The sequence below is a fragment of the Lactuca serriola genome, chromosome 5 (assembly GCF_051521515.1).
Source record: "Lactuca serriola cultivar US96UC23 chromosome 5, Lser_US96UC23_V15, whole genome shotgun sequence".
Classification (NCBI taxonomy): Eukaryota; Viridiplantae; Streptophyta; class Magnoliopsida; order Asterales; family Asteraceae; genus Lactuca; species Lactuca serriola.
The window spans coordinates 318,693,861-318,718,830 of record NC_136412.1 but is presented as its reverse complement, the minus strand read 5'-3'; the positions used below and the strand labels follow the sequence as shown (position 1 = coordinate 318,718,830).

Genomic DNA, 24,970 nt, shown 5'->3' with positions numbered 1-24,970 from the left:
ATAAACTTCATCAACATAGTCTCTAAATCGGGCTTCTTCTCGGCTGGTGGCTGCTCTTTTTGATAAAAGCCTCGACCTATCTGCCTATACTTCTCTTCTTTTTGCTTCTTATATTCTTCATATGGCAGCCACTCCTTCTTCGGTTTCCTCAAATCTTCATCAAACTTATCCCCACTCGAGTAGCATACTTGAGCTTTTCTGTTCCCAAACTCATCTATATTGCAGTCCTTGGTCAAGTGTGGGCCACTACATCTCTCGCAACCCACTCTCATGGCATGTATTGACTGGTCCATTTGTGTTATTCTTCGATCCAAATTATTTAGCATAGCCATCACAGCTGCTATTTCTTCAGTTTGGGCCCCTCCACCGCCTTTGATTCCATCTTGCCTAGGGTTGTGGTATTCGCGATAGTGCTTCGCGAATTCGTCAATTAGCTCCTTGACCTCCTTTGGATTTTTCTTTGTTAAAGGTCCTTGAGAATCAAGGAGTTGTCTTGTCATAACGTTGACCCCATCATAGAAGATTGACATCTCTTGTTGCACATTTAGATCATGCTGAGGGCAATTTCTGAGCAAGCCTTTGTACCGCTCCCATGCTTCGTATAATGACTCCCCCGACTGTTGCTCAAAGTTGGCTATTGCCTTCTTGAGTTTTCTATCTTGGATGGCGGGCAAAACTGGTCCAGGAATTGCTCACGCATTTGAGCCCAAGTGGTAATTGTACCCAGTGGAAGTGCTTTTAACCACTCCTTAGCAGCTCCTTTGAAAGTGATGGGAAGCATCCTAAGCAAGACTGTGTTTCTGTTGACATTTGGGACACTGAAGTAATCCGCAATGTCGTTGACTTCATCTAGATGCTTAAAAGCATCCTCATGATCTTTCTCGAAAAATGGGATGTCCTTCAGTGCAGTCAATATATGCCCCTTCAACTCGAATGTGGTAGTGGCAGGTATTGCAGGTTGGACTAAACCGGTACCCACATCTTCTCGGATCCGCTTCTTGTATGCTCCCATGGACATCTCTTCAATTGTTGCCATCTCGTTCCTTGGCTCATTCTCGGGTTCGCTCGTGTGTTCTTCAAATTCCGGCTCGGTATCGTATTCGGACTCGGTTTGGACGGGTGTTTGATCCAAGTGCTCAATATTGATCTTGTGCCTCGCCGATGAACTTGACTCTCCTGTCTTCTTTCCCGACTTCCTTGAAAAAGCTGACTTCAATTCTTGTAAGGGCGTCTTTTTCTTGTGAATTACAGACTCGGGATCTTCAAGTGGTGGCACCAAGGGTGTGTTTGAGCTTCTGGTCATGAACTCCTGTAACTTTAACACAATAAAAAAAATGTAACACTGAAATAGAAAAATAAACTAAAAACTAAATACTAAAATATTTTCAGAAAGCATGTCGTGGCACGTATCTGGCCACGTCGTGGACTCTATGACTATATATATATATATATATATATATATATATATATATATATATATATATATATATATATATTTTAATGCTAATCAACTAAGCTAAGCTAATAAACACAAATAAATAAACAATTAACCTTTTTGCAGATTTTATTCCACAAAAAGGGGTCGATTAATCTAATGCAACTAAATAAACTAATAAACGTGCCGTTCCTCGGCAACGGCACCAAAAACTTGATGTGCACAAAAGTACCCACTAATTTTAATATTTATAAACTAACAAACTTAAACTAACTATGCACTTATAGGCAGTGTACCTAGTTAGATTACAGTATAGCTTGGGTAAGTCGGGTGTCGATCAAAGGGAACGGTGTTACTAATTAATTTACTTATATTAAATTAACCTAATTATTAACAAGTTTAAAAGGGTTTTTATCTGATTTTACAAGATCAGATGAACTTAAATCAAATTCAATAAGTAAAAATATTCCCTTGTTTTAGTTTGAATCCACTTCTTCCTTATGGCTAGCTAATGATTACGGATTATTAAGTTGGTTTTAATTGTATTAGTAATTTAGTTCTAACTTTACCAATAATTAACAAATTCATGTCAAACTATGTATGTTCACACACAATTAAACACAAAACTAATAATGAATGTAAATATGCTATGTAAGATTTGTTATATAAACGCAATTGTAGTCACAATACATGTTCTCTAACACAGCTAAGCTTATTTACTTTAATTACTAACTAAGATTGGTCAATCCTAGCTCTAACAATTTAATGTTCACTAAATCATTAGGTAACCAAATTCATGCAGTTAATGGTCACTAAGCTACACAGAACATGCAATCAAGAAATTAGAGAAACAAACATAAGAATGCTAGGTTATACAAATCAAACACAAGCAATTTTTACCAACTAAACTTAATCCATAAAAATTGAGCTATTCATAAGTTGGAAGCTTCATCTAGCTAAACAAGAGTAGCTAGATTCAGCTGCTCATCATAGCAACTAACAAACCAACACAATTTGAAGTAATAGAAAACATGCTCTTAATTAACTAAAATATTGACCTTTACACTTTTTGGTGTTGAAAACCTTTTTCCAGAACCTTTCTTTCGCTCCAAATCGTCTTCTGGAACTCCTTCCTTCAGCCAAAAGTTGCCTCTATTCGTAATGGTCAAGGATTTATATAGTTGCTGATATCCATAAATCCACGTCGTGAATAATAAGAAATTCACGTCGTAAGTTGTAGATAACCGTGCCCGTCAAGGACTCCTTCACCCGCGTACATATCTTCTAGAACCAACGATTCACGTCGTGAATTCTTTAAGTCCTACGTCGTGAATAATCTTTTTTCCAGATTTTCTTCACTTTTACTCTTTTAATTCCCAAAGTTTCTTTCTTTAATGCTTTTAGTCCCTTTTCTTCAAAATGTCTTCTTTTTGGCTGTAAATAACATTTAAGCTCATAAGTACCATTATTCTAAACAAATTACCAACTTTTTAATAAAAATGTACTTAAATATAGCCTAAAATTAATTATAAATATGGAAATATCAAACACGGTACGCGTTCCGCCCACAAACGGTACCCAAACCCGACCCTGGAAGGTCATAAGTCCTCGACTATCGGTAACAAACTCCGATACCTGCCCGATCACTCGCTCCCTCTTGCGGTTCTCCGGTCTCACGACCTTCGCCGGGCCCCTCGAATGGTGTCCCATACCGGAGTCATCACTGTCAATCTCATGCAAACATCTCGTATTGGGGCGCCCTCCGCCCTACGACTCAGGGCATCGGCTACAACATTAGCCTTGCCCGGGTGGTACAGGATCTCACAGTCGTAATCCTTCACCACATCCAGCCATCTCCCCTGGTGCATATTCAGGTTGGGCTGATCCATCAAATACTTCAAGCTCTTGTGGTCCGTGTATATAGTACACCGAACCCCGGACAGATAGTGACGCCAAATCTTGAGGGCGAACACCACTGCCCCCAACTCCAGATCGTGGGTGGGATACCTCGACTCATGAGGTTTCAGCTGCCTCGATGCATATGCTATCACATGCCCCCTTTGCATAAGCACCGCTCCCAACCCTGATATCGATGTATCACAGTACACTACAAAATCCTCCATCCCTTCCGGGAGTGCGAGCACCGGAGCTTCGCACAATCTCTGGCGAAGTGTCTCAAATGAGGTCTGCTGCTCCAGACCCCAAGAAAAAGTAACCCCCTTCCGGGTTAACTTGGTGAGTGGCACGACGATCTTAGAGAAATCCCTGATAAATCTCCTTTAATAACCAGCCAACCCAAGGAAACTCCTGATCTCGGTAGGTGACCTCGACACCTCCCAACTCATCATCGCCTCGATCTTTGCCGGATCGACCAATATCCCCTTCTGGTTAACAAGGCGCCCTAAGAACTAGACCTCTCGTAACCAAAAATCACACTTAGAGAATTTGGCGTAAAGCCTCTCCGATCTCAGAACTCCGAGAATCTCCCTCAAATGCTCCTCATGCTGCTCTCTGGATCTTGAATACACTAAGATATCGTCAATGAATACGATCACCGAACGATCCAACATCGGCCTACACACCCTGTTCATGAGGTCCATGAACACTGCTGGTGCATTGGTGAGCCCGAAAGGCATCACCACGAACTCGTAATGCCCGTAACGAGTCCTAAATGCTGTCTTCTGGATATCTTCATCCCGAACCCTCATCTGGTGATATCCCAATCTCAAGTCTATCTTGGAGAACCAAGACGCTCCCTGTAACTGATCGAACAGATCATCGATCCTGGGTAACGGATAACGGTTCTTGACCGTCATCTTGTTCAACTCCCGGTAATCAATACACATCCGGTGTGAACCATCCTTCTTCTTGACAAAAAGGATCGGCGCTCCCCAAGGTAAGCTACTCGGTCTAATAAACCCCTTCCCCAATAGCTCCTGAAGCTGCGAGGATAACTCCTGCATCTCAGGCAGCGCGAGGCGATAAGGCGCCTTGGCGATAGGTGCTGCTCCCGGAACCAAATCGATACGGAACTCCACTTGCCTCTCGCGAGGCACACCCGACAATTCCTCGGGAAAAACATCCGGAAACTCGCACACTATCGGAACCTCATCAATCGAACTTGGCCTCCCAGCGGCCACTCGCATGTCCATCACATAGGCTATGAATCCGCTGCAACCTTGCTGCAAACTCTACCTCGCCCTAGCAGCTGAACAAAATGCTGACCCTCATTGGGTTCCCTCGCCGTACACCGTAAGTACTCCCCCACTAGGGTCTCGTATCGTCACCAACTAACGCTTGCAGTCTATGATAGCTCCAAATCGGCTTAACCAATCCATGCACACTATAACACACACGTCCCCCATCGCAATCGGGACCAGATCTACCAGGAACTCCACACCGAAGATCTCAAGTATACATCCTCGAATCACATCCGTAGCTAACACCGCTCGCTCGTCAGCTATGGAAACTCGCAGAGGTCGACTCAACGCTTCTCGACGGATACTAATATGCGGACTAAATGCCAAGGAAACAAATGACCGACTTGCACTCGAGTCAAATAATACCAAAGCAGGCACAAAACTCACAAGAAAAGTACCTACGCATATCATCATATAAGCACAATATCTTAACTCAAATTAAAGATAAATACAGAATACATACCAGCCACAACATCGGGCGCTACGTGGACCTCCTCCGCAGTCAACTGGAAAGCTCTCCCACGAGCCTTTGGTGCCTCGGCCTTCACTGGCCAAACCTCGGTAGCCTTAGCAGCAGGCGCAGATCCCTAAAGTAGCTGAGGGCACTCGGCCTTTCGATGGACGATCTGGTTGCAATGGAAGCAAACCGAAATCCCTTGGGGCAATCCCTCGCGATATGCCCCTCCTTCCCGCACTTGTAGCATACTCCTTCCCGGCACGACCCCTCGTGACTCTTGTCGCACTTCCCACAAGTGCAGCCCTTCGCGCTCCCAGATCTCGAATCAGCGGGTCTGGCCTTCTTGGCTGTCGGCTGAGACTGAGCCGGCCGCCGATCCATCCTCTGTGACTCGGCCTCCTCCCTAGCCTGAGTCTCCAACTCAATCTCCCTCTTCCGGGCATTTTCCTGGAGCTCAGCAAATGTCCGGTAAGTCGAGTTCGCCATGAACTCCCGAATATCTCTCCTCAGAACACTCAGATACCGGCTCATGTGAGCCTGCTCAAAAGACACCCGCTTAGGGCAAAACATAGCCCTCTCATGACACTTCCTGTTAATAACTGTTACAGAATCAGTACCCTGCTTGAGGGTCAAGAGCTCCTGAATCAACCGTTCCCTCTCCACCGGGGGAACATACTCGTCTTTGAACATGGCGGTGAATCTCTCCTAGGTCACTTCAGAAGTCTCTGCCAGAGTGAAGCTCACCGTCACAAACTTCCACCAATCCTTCGCTCCCAAGCGGAGCTGGTTCAGAGCGAACCGTACCCTCAAGTGCTCTGGACAAGAACACGTATAGAAACATCCCTCGATGTCAGAGATCCATCTCATCGCAGCAATCGGGTCCTGCGTCCCATCGAACTCTGGTGGCTTCGTGTTGCTGAACTCCCGAAACAACAACGAGTCACCTCCCTGAGGTCTGGCAGCAGCAACAACAGCAATAGCTGCAGCAGCCGCAGCCTCAGTCACTGCTGCATACCGCTCGTCAAAGGTCTCAATCAATGTGGTCTTGATGTCCCCGAACATCTTTGGAATCTCAGCCCGGAGGGCATCAGCCACCTCCTCATGAATCAATCGACGGATCTCCTCGTCGCTGACACCACTGCTCTTAGGTCTGTGTCGTGTCCCAACCATGATGCATCTGAAATACAACATATAAACATCATAGACTCGATCGAGCATACTCACACTCGGTAACGCAACCCTACTCGTCCTCCAATATCTAAAGGATTCTTACTTGGACTGCTCACTGATCCGGTGTCTTCAGTAGTACGGGCCCTATACTACTGACCACACCACATCAACATTCACCCCAAGTCCTCCTCCTTGGATCCCGGATCACAAGTACTCTACTCTCGCTATGCATTGGCTACCCTCCAATAGACCTCTCATGAGCTCATAATTGCTACCTACTCGCTCTCAAGGCATCTCAGCAACATAAATTTCCTAGGCTAAGGCATCACAAATCAAGCCACTCTAGTCCTAATACGAATACCTAGCCAACTCTAGCATGCATAACATGACATAGCATATCTCATAACACATAATGTAAGGGTATTTTGGGGATTCACCGTCCGGGCGCTGGCTGACCGTACACACTGCTCTGCTCTGGTTGTCTGAAAACTCCTTGCTCTTTTAGAAAATTTAGTTTTTATCGTTGAAAATTTCTCAAATCCTCAGTTTGGTTTCAGATACGCCCAAAGGTGCATCCGAGTCCCTCAAACCAAGGCTCTGATACCAACTTGTAACAACGTAATCTTCAAAACAAAATTTTCATTTTTCAACAACCAAATTTATATAAAAATATACTCAAAAGTATTCAACAATAGTTATCGAAACATAACATATCCCAAGATCACAAAATCAAATCCCTTCTCTAGTGTGTACGGGTCACGCCGGCGCCTTCCCACAGTCCTCGCTAGTACCTGAAACACATAACACAACAACTGTAAGCATAAATGCTTAGTGAGTTCCCCAAAATACCTCATACAACACATTTGCCACTCGAGGCTATAACATGACCATCTGGTCGATGTGTCTCAGCGGGACCCTCCAGTCCCGTAACTCGTTGGACCCTTTGGTTCGGTCATAGTGTGACAACCCAAATTTATTTCCGTTACATAATCCCGTTTTCACTAACGGAATTCGTTGTTATATATATAAATTTCCGTAATATTTGGAGTCGTCAATAAATAAATGTCTAATTATTTACATTTCTTGACATTATCATTTTAGTATAAGTAAATATAACTTGTAAGTGTTAACCCCGTTTAACAAAATAAAGTTATATTACTTTTCAACCACTTCACCCGGGTAAAAAGTTTTAACCCCGTTAAACATGAGCATCGGGTAGTCGGGTACCGGGTGCAATTACCGAGGCATATTTAAGGAAATTGGATGCCACTCTACACCCTTTTACCACCCCAAACATACACTCTCTCACTACTCTCTCTCTCTCTAGACCCGTTTTCGACTCCAAAACCGCGATTTCCGGCTTCCAAACGTAAGGTTTTCTTTCCCAACTTGTTCTAAACATACATCAAAGTGTTTATAACTAGAAAATCATATGATTGAAGGGTACACAAGGAGTTTACAGCCTAAGAAGCTCCTTAGGCCGTAAACACCCCAAATCATGGCCAAAGCCCCATTTTTCCTTCCTTTAAGCTTGTATACTAATTAAGGAAATTACCTAGATGAGTTTGGACATCAAAACATAAGTTTTTAGAGCCTAAAAGAGGATTTACGGCCCAAGCTTGTTCTTAGGCCGTAAACACCCATTTTCCATGTTAAAGTGCCCCAAAAACCCTTCTTAGGCATGCTAGAATTTAGTTATGATTTTAGGAAGTGCTTAGGGCCATTTAACAACACATTTTGAGGGACAAAATGGATTTTACGGCCCAAGCATAAGCTAGGACTGTAAACTCCCCTAAACATAACCAAATGAAGGTTTTAAACCCCCAAATTGGCCCTAGACATTCACTAGAAATATAGGGGATTGATTTAAGGCCTTAACATCCATTTTTGGGAGGAGAACAAGAGTTCACGGCCAAGCCTAGGGTCTTATGGCCGTAAACTCCCAAGGAGTGGCCTTTGGGCCGTAAACTCCAAGGGAGTAAACTCTTGGACTCCCCCGTAAACCCTTCTTGGCCTTGTACAATTCCCGAGAACCACTTCTAAGCCCTAAGACCCCGAATCAATGCTAGAATGTCTAAATGTTTTCATAAAAGGCATGAAATGATTAATTCTTTGTAAAACACATATTCCACATGTTAATAGGGTCTTAAAAGGTGTACAAGTCCTTATTTAGTACAAAACGCTCAACCGACACTCTCACCCGATTTACCTGATTTACTCGGTTTCAGGTGAGTTCATACCCCTTAATGAACTTTTCTAATGTTTTCTTATGTTTTAGGGGGGGGGGGGGATACAAGTCAAATATACATTTTTATGGAAATCAATCACATTTGATTTACTATCCGTAGTTCAAATCACATGTGATTTATCACTATGCTTTATAAAAGAACTTTACGCTTTCAAAACTACTTTGGAAAAATAAACTATTTTCTAAATGTTTTCTTTAGTCAAGATTTTTATTAAATTGCTTTTCTTATAAAATGTATCTACACTAATATATTTATATAAGTAAGACTTGAAGGGCTTAGGACCGATAGCTCGCCTTATTTCCTGTTCTTGTTTGATGTGGGCTTAGGGTATTTGTTATCCGTCCGACTGCCGTTGATTTCTTAGTTATATATCATGTATATCAGTGTTAGATACGAGCATTTTTATCTCATTCATTGCCTATATTACTTATCTGCCAAGAACCATACACACTAAGTTAACTATAATAGGTATAGTTAAGGTCACTACTACTTATTACCGCTACGATTGTACATACTATAGTTCATACTATTACAAAATGATACACTAATAAGAGAACACACTTTGAATTACATAAAAGACTACTACACTATATTACAAGAGAAAACACTAATCCGGAAGATAACACACTAACTCTCTACAAGATACTCTACGCGCTACATATTGTGACCAGAGCTTTCCGGAAGGAAGGCGACGCTACCAGTATAGATCTATACGGAGCAGACACTATTAGATCCCGACTGTTAACTTCAGTCCAAGCCGAGCAGGCCCAGGGATGGCACTACTTCACTACACTATGCATGATCGGGAAGGTCATGGGATTCCTCTATTACTCACACTATTGGTCACATGAAAAGGAATACACTACATCTACATTAAAATACTAAGACTAAAGTCTCAGTTAATATCCCGAAGTAAAATAAGTATCTATTACTAATGGAAGTTCGCACCACTATTACTGTCAACAGGCATAACTTTTCTTTTACCTACATCAGATACTGGAAGATTTAGTCCCTCATTTTTACAACAAACTGTTTTCAATGATAAAACTTACATTCAACTTAGAGTTTTCACTTACACTGTATTTCTGGAAAATATAGGATTTTCTAGAGTTTTCTACTACTTATAAATGTAAATTGCAGTTTTTCACTCTATATGTTCTAATACATTTTATACAAAAAAATTGACACTAAATTCTTATGAACTCACTAGCTTTATGCTGATACCCATTTTCAAAATAACTTATGTCCTCACGTCAAAGATAGACAGGTACAGGTGCAGCATTTTGGAGAAGATGGAGCATACAAGATCCATCTCTTATTTTTGTATTACTTTTGGTGTCTACTGAAACTTTACAGAACACACTTGTAATTAAATTCACCATGAAATGAAATGGTTGTATGTTTCTTGTTATTACTATTATGCAATTGTGATGATACTGTACATGACGTCCTCCACCCCGAAACGTATTCCGCCATTGTTGGTTTTGGGGTGTGACACATAGCTCGTTGGACCCTCCGGCCCGGTCTGTATCGTTGGACCCTCCGGTCCGGTCTATAAAATCATACAACATACATATATCACATAGCACATAATCTCATACATAACACATAAGACCCTCTGGTCAACACATAATACCACTCTAGGTAACGTATAGTGAGAAGACTCACCTCATGTAACTTGGTAACTCGGAAATCTCGGACTCAGTGAAGTAAGACCTAGCCTCCACCTAATCATATGAAATAAACACCCGTCATCAACATATTTCCCAAGGCTAGACATTTCCCTCTAATCACTCTTAGGAAAGGTAAAAGACCATTTTACCCCTTACTTGGCTCAATACACTAAAGTTGGCCAAACCCTAAAAGTCAACAAAAGTCAACCCTCCGGGTTACGCTGGGCGTACCCGGAGCCTTCACAGAATCGGGGTACGTGGCCCCTTACGCCGCGCGTACTGGGATTACCCCCAACGTAATACCCAGCTTCCTGATCCATCTCATTCAGGTCTTAATCGGTTAAGACTTGCATTTAAAATTCAGATCTGACTCCTCTAATATGACTTAATCAATAAAGTTGAAACCTTTAAGCCTTTGCATGGCTGTAAAGGTCACTTTGTTCTCAAAACACCTTTCCTCTTTCCATAATGAGACTATAACTCATGCATGACACAAGATCCATGTCCAAGACTGGATTTTTATGAATCCTCAACACAAAATACACTAGAAAAGGTCAGATCTAAGCTCATGGAGACTCTTTGCACACAAAGTCTCCAACTTTGAACCAAAAACCCTAAAATGGTCCAAAAAGCAAAACTTATGAAGAACAAGGAAAGCTTTGAGCTTTTTACCTCAGAAGGGATCTCCAACCACTATAGAACTCGGATCTACACTTGTCCTTCAACTTCTAGCTCCAACAATGGCTCCTTCTTCTCCTTCTTCACCTTGAAAAGATAACTTTAAGCTCAAAAACACACACACAAGCTAAAGCATAGATCTCAGCTCTCTAAGGACTCACTCAAGGGGATATGGTGGCTAGGGAAAAGGACTACATGTTCCTTTTATAGTGCACAAGCCAGAAATTAGGGTTTGCATCTGGGCTCACTACGCCCAGTGTAACCCCTGGGTACGCCCAACGTACCCGGGTGAGTCCGCGTTCAATTTAAGCGCGTGAGTACGCGCAACGTACACCTCACTACGCCCAACGTACTCACCGATCCAACATACAACTTTAAGGGATTAATTTTCCAACTCTCCAAAATAGAAGGGTCATAAATCTTACCTGGATTTCGGGCTGTTACACTTATAAGTCCTTAGAAGCAATTCTACTTGAAGCATTAGTCTATGGAAGTGTTTGTGGCATCAAATCACTCCTATGTGTAGTTTACGGCCCATGGACCACTATTCCATGTGTTTACAGTCGTAAAAACATATGATCTAAGGTCTTTTGACGTTTTCAAGTCCTAAACACATCTAGGAAAGGGTCTAAACTAGTTTCCAAAGCTTGAAAAGGGACTAGGGCCACTTTGGCACACTTTTTAGGGTTTACGGTCCAAGAACATCTTGGACCGTAAACACCTTTGATCTTCACTTTCTTGGGTGTTTTCTTGATGTAAAGCAGTGTATCAAGCCTTAATATACTCTAGGATAGAAGTACTTACAAGATAGAGGCTTGAATTGGTACCAAAACGCCAAGAACACTAGTGTGTGTTCTTGGTGAAACTTGAAGATCTAACTTTTTGGAACATTTTTATGGATGGAAGTGTGTTAAAACACTAGATTAAGTTATATACTAACTTAAAAGGGTTAGAAACACTTACTAGTTGAAGATCTAGGAGGAAAAGTCGGATGCTACTTGAGAGGATTTGAGTTCTAACTTTGAAAGGGTGAAAAAGTGTGAAAAATGGCTATGTGCCATATATATACCACTAGGGTTTACGGTCCAAATACCATTTGGGCCGTAAACTCCAAGCTCCTGAAGTTTTTGGAACTTCAATGTTGCACAATAAACCCTAGGGCATCCTATCTCATGATTTCTCCTAAAGTTGCTAATCCTAACGTACTCAAACTTATTCCAAAAAGCTTGAAAGTTTCCAGAAACTGTTCTGACTTCTATTGAATGGAAATGTTGTACAGAATAGAAATTTCGGGTTGTCACATCATCCCCTCCTTAGAAGGAATTTCGTCCTGAAATTAGATTTTAAGCAAATAAGTAGTTACAAATAACTAAGTAAAAAGACGAGGATATTTCAGTCTCATATGATCCTCTCGCTCCCAAGTGAATTCAGGTCCTCGCTTGGCGTTCCAGCGAACCTTTACTATCAGGATACGACTTTGCTTCGTTTTCTTGACCTCTCGGTCCATGATCTCTACTGGTTCTTCCACGAAGTTGAGGATCTCGTTGATCTCGATCTCGTCGAGTGGGATAACAAGAGTCTCTTCGGACAGATACTTTTTCAAGTTTGAGACGTGGAAGGTAGAATGTACGTTACTGAGTTCGTGTGGTAACTTAAGTTTGTAAGCTACAGGTCCGATTCTTGTTAGGATCTCGAAAGGCCCTATGTACATTGGATTTAGCTTTTCACACTTTCCGAAGCGTATCAAGCCCTTCCAGGGTGAGACCTTCAATAGAACGCGACCGCCCACCTGGAATTCCAACGGTTTCCTTCGCTTATCAGCGTAACTTTTCTGTCGGTCTCTAGAGGCTTTCAATCGTTCACGAATCTGAACGATCTTCTCTGTCGTTTCCCGTATGATCTCTGGACCTGTGAGAGTGTTGTTAGGAAATCTTCCTTTGGCTAACTGGGTATCACCCACCTCAGCCCAGCACAGAGGGGATCTGCACTTTCGGCCATAGATGGCCTCGAATGAAGCAGCATTTATGCTCGTGTGATAACTGTTGTTGTAGGAAAATTCGACCAGGGGTAAATGAGTATCCCATGCTTTCCCAAAGTCGATCACACAGGCTCGCAACATATCTTCCAAGGTTTGGATAGTTCTCTCACTTTGCCCGTCGGTCTGTTGATGGTAGGCTGTACTCATGTCCAGCCTAGTTCCTAAGGAACTTTGTAACGACTGCCAAAACCTCGAAGTGAATCTACTATCTCTGTCCGAGATAATGGATAAGGGAACACCGTGCAGTCGTATAATCTCTCTAATGTAAGTTTCTCCATCTTGTCTGTTTCCTTGATAGGCAGGAAGTGTGTAGACTTGGTCAACCATTGCTTTCTAATGTAAGTTCTTGTAAGTTTCTACGTTTGAAGGTTGATACGCGATATTGGGTGACGTAGCGCGATCACAACCATTGCTTTCTTTCCAAGGAAAGCCATCAGATGATGACACGTGGCACCAACTCGGCAAGTAGGTCCTCCTACTCGGCGATTCCATCAGGATTTCACACTATAAATAGATGTGCTGGGTTCCATTCATTCTCACACGTTTCCTCTTCCACTTTCTCTCTCTAAACTCTCTCTCTAGCTCCCCTTAAGCCCCCTAAAGTCTAGGTAAACCCCCTAGCACCCGAAGGAAGCCCCGAGGCTCCTAGAGTCCCGAGAAAAGAGCCTTTCGGCTCGAGAACGCTGCTCTAGCGAAGCCCAGTTTTCGAGAAACCCGCTGTAAGTGAGCTGTACCTATCCTATCTTTAGTATAGCAAAAAAAACCACCGGTCCTCTCCTTTCATGCGCATGAATTCAACCCATTACCCATCCCTTTCACGTTTTCCTCTCCCCCTTTCTTCGAGTATCAAATGAAACTTCACTACTCCTTCTCTCTTCTATGTACTCTCTCTAGATGCCATTCTCTCAATCACAAAATTTGAAAATCCCAGTTTCCCTTCTTTTGGTACAAATGGGAACTTTGGAATTGACAATTCTGAGGGAAACCAGACACCATCTATGCACGAATTCATGTGGAAACAGGCGACGAAAATGAAAAGGCTGTTTTCACAGCAGATTATGTATTGTTTGAGTTTCTTCTTGGTAGGTGGAAGGAACGTAGGAAATGGGAATTGAAAGTGAATGTTTCAAGAAACTGAATTGGAAAAGTTAAATTGATATTAAATGCTGGTATCTTTCCAGATATGAAACTCACAAATATGGAGAAGAAATGGATCACATGTGCTTGTTTGAATGATACGTGTGAAGGAAAAGAGAAGAGGGGTATTATTGGTATTTCAAATTATCTTATAATTATAATAATTTTAAATTATAATAAATGATGATAAAATTAAAAATAAGATTCAATATGATATTTTAGAAGCCTATTAAGGATATATACAATATTTAGATATTAGATTGTGCAAATATGATATTTTGTTGTTTATGCAAAAAAAAATTATTTTCTTTCCCTGATTTATCCATGTAAAAAAAGACATACAAGGAAACCAAATCTTGCAACAAGAAATAATTATGCATACATATTAATGTAAATATATATTTCAATAATAGACATCGGATTAGTTTGATGACATCATTAGCTAATGATTATATTACTCATAGATCATCATATATTTAGAAAAAGTTATTGTTACCGAATACAAGTGGAAACACACAACACATACGCAATTAATATCTCTTTCAAAAGCACAACACAACATGCACGACCAAAACAAAACAGATAAACAATGTAAATGCAGTAAGAAAAGCCATCATCGCTGGATCTAATAATCGATGTTCCATCTTCAAAAACATGCATAGATCATCTGATCACTTGCCTTTGATACTCCAGATAGCGAAGAAAGTTTGAACAACAGTAAGAAAAAGAGCTAACACAGTTATGAATGCCATTGGGTTAATAATGTACTCGTGCCTGAGTTCATAAAACCTTGTGTTCGCCAAGTTTTCATAATACCTTTGGATTTGGTATTTAGCTTTCGAATATGTTGCATTGTTTGGCACCAAACCGGTGCCTATTTCGTTGAAGAGTGTCGCAACTTCTTGATCACTCCCAAGGGAGTTATCAATGACCCCAGCTTTCCGAAGAGCCTGAACGTCCTCAGGGTGATCGATGAGAGAATTGAGGAGACATATGTACGACGTAACCCATACGTGTGTGTCATCTGAACACATTTCATAGGCTATTAAGTTTAACAACATGGGCTTAGTGGAGTCATTCACGATTATTGGAGGGAGTTTTAGTATTTTTGCCAGCCACCATCGTCCAACGAACTCCACATGAGCCAAAGACATAACGCTACTCGGCCTGAAGCGGATCCCGACATATTCAAGATCTCTAACGTTATGAAAAGTATTTTTATAGGAATTCCTGTGGGATTCAATATTATTGGGACTTGGTTCTGTAAGCCTAGTATGCAGACGATGAAGTAGATGATCACCTACGAATTCGTAGCTTCCATGTGATTCTCGTCCAGAATTTTGATAAGTTTGGGTTGAACTGCTTCCGAAACAGAACCACTCACTTATCTGCCTCCCCCGTGACAAAATGTTGTCAGCAAAGAACGATCGAAACTTGTCACGCATATCAAGTTTTATCAAATCCATCACCATGTTTAGAATTTTGAAGGGAATCTGGTTTTCCAGCAAGAACAAGTCTCGGTGGATTAACACGATCTGGTGGCTTCTCAAGTAGATACAATTTTCAGCTCTCTCCCCGTAGATAAATATAATATAATACAAAATAAAACAACCGTCCAGCAATATCATCATAGTGAATTCCTTATCGGAGAGATGGTCTGTTGACTTCTCTTCATAGAAACCTCTTAACTCTTTCACCATATTCGCTGCCCCAAGATATTTGTACAAGCTGCTAAGGCGCTCGTTATGCTCAGAACGTGAGAGGAGCTCCTTGGTGAAAACAGGCTTGAGTTTCTCGATAGACTGGAGCTTCGGGTTTCCATAATGGTATGGACCGATGGAAACAGCCTTTGGAACATAGTATTTCTCGTAATCGCCCATCTCTCTCAACACAATCTCCGGGACTCTGTGGATTCGTGTGGATGACGAAGGTGGTGGCATGGCTTTTTCAATCAAGTCGATAACCCATGCCTCATCTTGGTTCTCGATGCTGCTAGCATTGATATCGTCGTGCTTGGCCATTGTTGGATTTCGTGGTTTAGTATAACTAGCTAGTAGTTAATTATATATGGGATCGTACATAAGCAATGTTGATGATCTTATGCATGATGCATATAAATACCAACTTTAGTGATTGAGAATGTTGAAGACCCCTTTGTTCACATATGAAGCTAGGAACCGAATTAAGCTTGCTTTTGGGGTGAAGTATATATTATTAACTATTTAGCGAAAACGATGAATGCATGTTGCTTTAATTTGTTTCGAAAGATTGAAATAGAACCAAAGTCAAAAATTATAAATTAGGTGAACAGAAAGATCTATTTTAAATATTTAATGATCGTATATTTAACATAAAAAGTAATAAAATTATATTTCTATTACTGATTTTTAATCTTAATACATAAAGTTTTATTTTTCTAAACCAAAAACATGGTCTATATATAACTATAAAATTATTTAACAAAGGTATTTTGAAAAATATATGTTAAGTAATTGTAACAAGTTTGTGGATGCTGTATTTTGTTTCCTAATTAAAATTCAATAAATACAAAATGACAGCAACAATCCTCCATCTACCTGTCTTGTCTCTCTCGTCCTGTGTTGAGGAAAATACCGGCAATAGTCAAAACATAGGGAGTATCTTTAAAATTTAAACATGAAAATGGACATTTTCGGGTATAAAAATGCATTCCGCGGAGCTATGCGGAATCTATTGTAGTTGCGTGGAATGACAAAATCGTAAATAAATTAAGGTATTAAAAAAAAAAAAAAAACTCAAGATCCATTCCGCGGAGCTCCGAGGAATAGATCTTCAGGGAAAAAAATCTCCTCCACTGTTCTTTTTATGTAATGATTTCTAATTAATAGACCAATTTTTTTCCACCTCACATTCATTCTAAACATTGTCAAGAAAAATTCATACTATCATAATCTTTTCTTGAAAATAATTCGTTGGGGGAGTGAATATAAACCCCATAGAATTGATTTGAAAAAAAAAAAAAAAAAAACTGAAGATCCATTCTTAGGAACTACTTCCGCGGAGCTCCGCGGAATGGAGCTTGAGTTTTTTTTTTTTTTTTTTTTTAAATACATTAATTTATTTACGATTTTGTCATTTTGCGGAGATATAGTAGATTCCGCATAGCTCCGCGGAGCTACCTCTGCAGAATGCATGTCTATACCTAGAAATGTTCATTTTCATGTCTAAATTTTGAAAATACCCCCATTTTTTTTACTATTGCCGGTGTTTTCCCCCAATGTTGCCTATATGGTACACACAATTATTGAACCAACTACCACATTTCCATCTTTGCTTTTAGGAATTGTGTTAAAAAGTGCTCTTTAAATAAACATTTTTAAAATGATTTTTCAAACAATTTTAAGAACGTCAAATGTGAAATACGGCCCAAAGTTTTAATGATCCAAATAGTATGGAAAAGGTTAGAAAATCAATCTAACCAATTTATAAAAATGATTTTTCTGTTTGTATTTTATTTTTGAACATTAAATTTTGAACCTTAAATTACCCTAAAAGTTGTTAATATGAATAAGTGGTTAAATTCTGTGTACTTCATCATCATGATATCTTGGTTTTGGTATATCATACATTCAAAGATGTAGAATTAGTGAGAAATTAATCGTTGAAGTGAAGGCGTTAAAAGAAATAATAAATAAGTTTAATGGATTTTTGTTCATCTCACATGGATGGGAAAATGAAAAGAAAGTAGGTATATGAATACAAATGCTTATAATCTTTGTAAGACTTGAACTTTTTATGCTAGAGTAGATCATGTGGATACGAATATATAACCGAATGACCAGAAAGTTCAGGGGACTTTTTTGCATATATTTCTATTCATAACTGAAAATTAATTATGATTTCAGTCATCAACCTACATTAATCACGGATTAATATATGCAATTAATTATATGCGTTCCAAAATTTACGCCATATGCCAATTAACAGAATTTTGGTGTATAACACACCATTTTGGTGTTATGTAAGATATGACATTTCTACCTTTTGATCCTATTAATTCCCTACGCCTTTAAATGATAACATATCTTATATTAGTATCCTAAAATATCATTACACATGTCATTATTTCATTGGGTAAAAGGATATATAGAAACAAAAAATAGAAGGATATTTAATTTCTCGTAAGATATATAATGAAAAACGATAACTTCATTTTCTTGCTAATTTAATATAAACTCCAAACTTACTATATGTTGGAGTGGTATTAAAGAACTGCTTAAAGCTACTGTATATTGTGAAACCAACAACCAATAGCACGCAAATTCTTGAAATACCCACGCATGCCTCGTTTTTTTTTTCTCAAAACAAATTTTTTTTGTACAAAAAGAACTAGAATACGAAAACAATTTTACTTGTATCTTTTTTTTTCATTTGTTGTTTGTTTTTTTACGAAAAATAGAACAAAGAATTAGTAGTTTTAGAGAAAAAAAACTTTGATTACTGTAAAACAACAATCGATACTCGAGAACATAAAAATTGGAAACTGATTTAGTGGGAAATGGAGAACTAGGAACCAGGCCGAATACCCCGGTTGCGAACAAGTTTTGGACCTGGCCTGAACCGAGAACCAAAAAACCGAAAATAGATTTAATATGTCACACCCTGCCAAAATGGAAAAATAAGGTACAAGAGTATAAAAGGGACTAATAGCATAAGGTAAAAGACAACACCAACCATAGTACTAAAAACATTATAATTTAAAATAAATTTAAACAACTTTTAAAAAAGTTACAATGCATTTGAAAAATAACACATGCGTAATGCTTCTACACTTGATGTGTCTCTAGGTGTCACTTACTAGATGATTCCTGAAAAAACATGTAAAATAAGAGATCAACTATTGAAATAGTTGGTGAGTTCACAAGTTTACAAAATAAAAAAATTTTAAGTCAAAAATCCGATTATTGATAAAAGTTTCCAAAAATAGAAGTTCGTTGCTAAAATGAGTATTTAAGTTTGTATATGCATAGTGTTAAAACAATGAGTTCACAACCAAGTCTATGATTGAATACGCCTTATCAAGATCTATGTTTATTGCTAACATAGATAGAACATGGTAATATACACTCCAAAATAGGGGTGAGTGAGGAGTTGTCAATTCATAATAGTGTTATCCATAATGATCATCGACTTAAAGAGTTAATGAGTTTTGGAATGTTCTAGATACTTGATCGCGATAAGACCTCATGTATCACATTAGCATTGTAACAACCCAAAATTCAAGCCCAAAAATTTCATTTTAATTATTTATTTCACAAAACATTCTTTAGAAAATACTGTGCCAACACGACATTCCATAAAACAATGTATCATGTTCGAAACCCATGTCATAAACAAATACCATATCAGAGTACAATCCCAGAAAACTTCGTGCGAAAAATCAGATGTGTGTGTGATGTCATGCTACGCCGCCGGCTCCTTCCCCTTAGACGAAGAGGTACCTGAAACCAAAAACTGAAACCGTAAGCACAAAGCTTAGTGAGTTCCCCCATCATACCACATACCATACAATACCATCGATATCTTTCAACCGGTGATCATCATTGGTATCTTTCAACCGGTAGTCCTCATCGGTATCTTACAACCGGTAATCATCATCGGTATCTTTCAACCGGTAGTCATCATCAGTATCTTTCAACCGGTAACTTGGGTCTATTCAACCCCCTACTACTAGCATACAACAACAAGGTATAAGCATACAATCAGGCATATCCGAGTACTTACCTACCCTTCGGTCCTAAGGACCACTGTCAGGGAAAACTATCCCTATCATGCACGTAACATATCATACAAATATATCTCATAACCAAACATTTATTCATACCAAGATAATTATCACAAAGACAATCATCTTCTAAAATACTCCTACTCGGTGGGCCGACATTGTGGCCTTAAACCCACCCCTATTGGAAGGTAACTCACCTCAAAAGGCTGGCTGCTGAAAAGCTGATATGCAAATGTCTGACAGCTGCTCCAGTGATCCCCCGGCTATATTCCCATAAAACACTTAATCAGATATTGATACTATTCCCATGGTAAAATGACTATTTTACCCCTGACCGATTCCAAACCAAAGTTAAGTCAAAGTCAACTTCCAGTTGACCCGACTCGTCGAGTTGGCTTGCCAACTCGTCGAGTCCATATCCAGACGATTGTCCTTACTCCCGTCTCTACTCGTCGAGTTAGGCATTGACTCGACGAGTCTACTTCCTAACTGAATACTCAATGGTCATTCATCCAACTCGCCGAGTTGTATGAACACCTCGTCGAGTTAATCTTCATCCGATGAACACGTTCTGTCCTCGACTCGCCGAGTTGATGAACAACTCGTTCTATGAAGATTGCCTTGGACTCGTCGAGCACCTTCATGCACTCGCTGAGTCCCATGAACTTCCAGATCAATGGCCTAGTCCAGAACCTTGGGTCACTCCTCGAAGACCCCTTTAAAACTTTCCACACTCAACTGGGTCCTTTCGACCCTCAACAAAATGGGGCAAAACCACCTAGACTCGCCGAGTCCAAGAATGGACTCACCGAGTTGGTTACGTCCATTCCCTAAATCTTTGCTTTCTGATGAACATCCTTTGATCAAAAGATAGATCCAAGCTGCTACAATCGATCTAGCACGTAAAGTTACAAACTTTACGTGCTTGCATGGGACTTTGAGCTCAAAAGGACATAAAACAAGCTCATATGGCACATGGGACCTTTCATGGGTGCAAAAGCAACGCAAATCTGCCTAGTGACTCCTTTCATGACGTGATTCAGAAGGTTAAACCCCTAACCATGTTTGCAAACATGGTTGGCCACCAAAAATGGCTCATAAAAGCCCTAAACCTCCCCAAAGAGGGGTCTAACAAATGAATGGGCAAGATCACAACTTGTTACCTTCAATGAGTTGAAGAAGGTGCACAAACTCAGGTTCCCTTGCTCTCTACTTGCTTCCTTAAGCTTCTCTCCTTCCTTCCTTAAGATCACAACACCAAAATCCACCAACAAGGCTTAGATTGCTTCAAAAACGGCTAGGGTTCCAGTGAGGGGTGTTTGGGAGCATAAAGGAGTGATGGAGGCTGCATAAGGTCGTTTAAATAGGGTGCAAACCCCTGGATTAGGGTTTTTGTCCAAACAGCGGCTACTCGTCGAGTCTGGGACCCGACTCGCCGAGTCCGCAACTTAAACTCCGCGTCTCATCCCGCTTCTACTCAGCGAGTCACTCCTTCGACTCGCCGAGTCCAAGGCCAAAATTGTAAATCATTAACAAAATTAAATACAAGAATACGTACCAAGAACCAGGTGCTACAAATCTTCCCCACTTATTTTAGACTTCGTCCTCGAAGTCTGCTGCTCGCTCCTGAAACAGCTCGGGGTAATGCTCCAGCATCTCGTCCACCGGCTTCCAAGTCCACTCCGACCCCTTCCGGTGTTGCCATTTCACCTTCACGAGTTCCACTCTTTTGTTCCTCAGATCCTTCGACTTTCGGTCAAGGATCGCTACAGGTCGCTCGATGTAATTCAGGCTGTCATCAACTTGAATGTCCTCCAAGGGTATCACCGCGGAGTCGTCCACCAGGCACTTCTGCAGCTGAGAGACGTCGAAAGTGTTGTGGATCTGACTGAGTTTGGCTGGAAGTGTTGGATTAGTGTCTAAGTCCATAACTATTTTGGTATGTACTTGACCCGATGGTGCATGGTCCTTTTGGGTTGCCTTCACCAAAGCAACTTGATAGGATGAATTATGGAGAGAAAGGATTAAATATGATTTATTAATATATTATGAGAATAATATATTAAAAGAGAAATCATATTGTTTAATTAACATTAGTCAAGAATTAATTAGTAATTAGTTTTGTGACTAAAAGAGATTAATTAAACTTAAGGGACTGGAATTGTAATTATAAGATAATTGCAATTTGGGCTATGGATTGCCTTATATTAAGGAGTGGACGAATTCTATGGGGAAACCCATTAGAAATCATCCAAGGCCCTTAAGGAAAGGAGTCCATGGGTTGCTTAGGGCTTAAGCATCCAAATTAGGGTTTCCTTGTTAGATAACCCTAATAGCCTCACTATATATAGAGCCCTTATGCCTCAAAAACGTGGACAAGACTTCTTCTAGGGTTTCCATACGTTTTGGGCAGCCTCCTTCTCTTCTCTTCATCATCCTCTTGCTCTTGGTGTTGGTGAACCATTAGAGGAGTGACATTTGTGACTCTAAGCTTTCTAAAGTCATTACAAGGAGGATTTGAGATTGTTATTGCTACAAAACAATCAAGGTATGATCTAAACCCTAATTATATTTTATATTGATTATCATATGCTAGATCTAGGGTTTATAGTCTTGGATAAATTACATGTACAATAATGAAACCTAGATCCAAGCATTAGGGTTTGTATGAGCACATACGATGTTCTTATGACCAAAACCCATCAGGCGTATCAGAGCCTTGATTGGTTTCTATTGTATTGATGCCTTGTTAATTTGTTCATGCTTGAAAAAATCGTTTTTAGCCTCCTGCCTGATGTACTCGGCGAGTCCCATTGTGGACTCGGCGAGTAGGCCCCTACTCGGCGAGTCCATAAGGGGACTCAGCGAGTTTAGCTGCCAGACAGGCGGATTTTCGGGATTTTTACCTATTTATCTTAGGATAATTGCCATAATTGTTTAAACTTAATAAAATTCGAATTTTGTTAATCCCTTATGATTATCCTTGTCAAAATAAAAGATTTTGGTCATCTAATTAGATAATTGTTACCTTATTTGATATATGTTAAGTTATGGAAATTGTTTGATCATTATCTTGCAAGAATTTGAACTATATCTAATTAGATAACCACCAATTATAGTTAATTACCTTATTTGAATTATGTGATCTAGAATATTCTTGACAAAGTTTGGAAAAGTTTCAAACTAATCCCTTTAGGTTTTATAGTTTAAATTAGAACTCAAAAGTTTAGTTTTGAAATTTAAATAGTTGAAACCCTAATGTTTTGAAAAGATTTCAAAACTTGCCCTCAAGTTTTGGAATTTAAATTTTGATTAAAAGTTTAATTTTGATGTATATTTAAATTCTAAACCCTAAGTTTTTGAAATGTTTCAAAACTTGTCCTCAAGTTTAGGAATGTAAATTTTGATTAAAAGTTTAATATAGGAATGTTAAATTCTAAAACCCTATTAGTGTTTTGAAAAGTTCATATCACACCCTTATGGTTTTGTTAATTAATTAAGGTGTATAATTAAAAGAGGTTTAATAAATCCATAAAAGTTTTGGTTTATATTTAATTGAATTAAAAGTATAATCGTTAAATTTGACCACCTAGTATTTTAAAAGTGTAAAATACACCCTATACTATATATAACATTAAAAGTCTAACATTATATATATATATATGTATGAGTAAAAGTCAGTCTTACCGTTAGTAGGCCTCATTCACGAAGCTGGTCTATAAGGGGTGTTTAAGGAAATTGCCTATAAAATGGCGATTGAATGGGTATCCACTCTTACCCACCACACTCTTGACTAGTGGAGGGTCGTTAGCCGAACGGGTAGGATAGGACAAAACCTTCCATTATAAGTATAATGAAGTACAAAAGTAACTAAATGTTTTACAAATTCCCAATCTTAGTTATTTAGGCAAAAGTGAATTGATGCAATTCCATGAAATTACACTTTGTGCCCTTGCGAAGACGTTAGTGGAGTGTGTGTGGTTTACCGACACACTAAATGGTTCTAAGCAAAGGTAGCAAAGGGCGACTCAATGTTTGTCATAGTTCGGTGGAGCGTGTGTGGTTTATCGGCACAACGAATAGGTGACTATAACATGTGAGGGCACCATGTAAGTTTGCATGGTTATTCACACCCGCTTTGTGATCCTCGGCATCCCAGTCACAAACAAGAGGGGCATATCGAGATTTAAACATGCCATTGAAATGTTCAATGAATCTCAAAGGATCTAGGAGTTTTCATAAATTTAAAACTTAAATTTCTTTTTCGTTTTTCGTGGTGGAAATTGGTGAATCATCATTCAGTTACCTTCAAATATTATGCAACTAGATTACGACATCCCTTTTCTAGGTTGTAGCATATTGTGTTGGGTCCTAGCCTTAGTATCTCATTTTGGGTGATTTACTAAGGACTCAATCAATCAACTAACTTGAATTTGTTTTCTCCCGTTTTGTAGATGTCAAAGTACGACAACTATGGTCTTCCCAAATCTAGTGGAACAAGCTTTCCACACGAAGATGATATTCCACGATTCGATTGAGGAACAAGAAACCATGCTTCACTTCCTTCACCTCCTCCAATTATTCTCCCTAACCCACAAGTTCGAAAGCTTGAAAAGTTCAAGCTCACTCAAGCCCTTTTGGCAAGTAAACATGAAGAAGGAAAGTCGGTGTGTGCACACGTCCTAGGGATAAAGTCACACATTGATAGGTTAAGAATGTTGGGATCCGTTGTCTGTGAGGAGATGGTTGTTGATTGGGTTCTTCAGTCACTTCCTAACTCGTATAGTGAGTTCGTATGATGAAATGCGACGTGACCCTTATAGATCTCACCTATATGCTTATTTCTGCTGAATCAGCAATGGTTTGGCGCAATAGAAAAGCAAAGTTGATTGGTGAATCTGCCTTCAAGACCTCTATGGATATAGACAATGGAAACAAAAGACATGCTATGATCGAAAAGTTTGATCATAAGATAAAGGCAATGTCTAAAGTTGTTCCATGTCCTGTTCCAAAAGAGTCAATTTGCTTTTATTGCCAAGAGAAGGGGCATTGGAGACGAAGCTGCCCTATTTACCTAAGAGATCTAAGAGATGGGAGAGTCAAAACGTATGGCTCTGCCTTAGGTAAAAACCGTTGACTTACTCTTTTAAGCTCCTATTCTAGATTCTT

At 39.7% G+C, this 24,970-nt stretch overlaps 1 protein-coding gene and 1 non-coding gene across 2 annotated transcripts; one reads left to right on the top strand and one right to left on the bottom strand.

Moving 5' to 3' along the window:
- Positions 1 to 546: 546 nt before the first annotated feature.
- Positions 547 to 653, top strand: LOC145055877 (small nucleolar RNA R71). Its single transcript, XR_013685425.1, has one exon. It is a non-coding gene; the product is annotated as a small nucleolar RNA R71 (small nucleolar RNA).
- Positions 654 to 14,537: 13,884 nt separating this feature from the next.
- On the bottom strand, positions 14,538 to 16,107 carry LOC145051894 (UPF0481 protein At3g47200-like). Its single transcript, XM_078999728.1, has one exon. It carries the CDS (start codon positions 16,056 to 16,058, stop codon positions 14,709 to 14,711), a length of 1,350 nt encoding a protein of 449 aa, XP_078855854.1. The 5' UTR covers positions 16,059 to 16,107; the 3' UTR covers positions 14,538 to 14,708.
- Between the last annotated feature and the right edge of the window lie 8,863 nt (positions 16,108 to 24,970).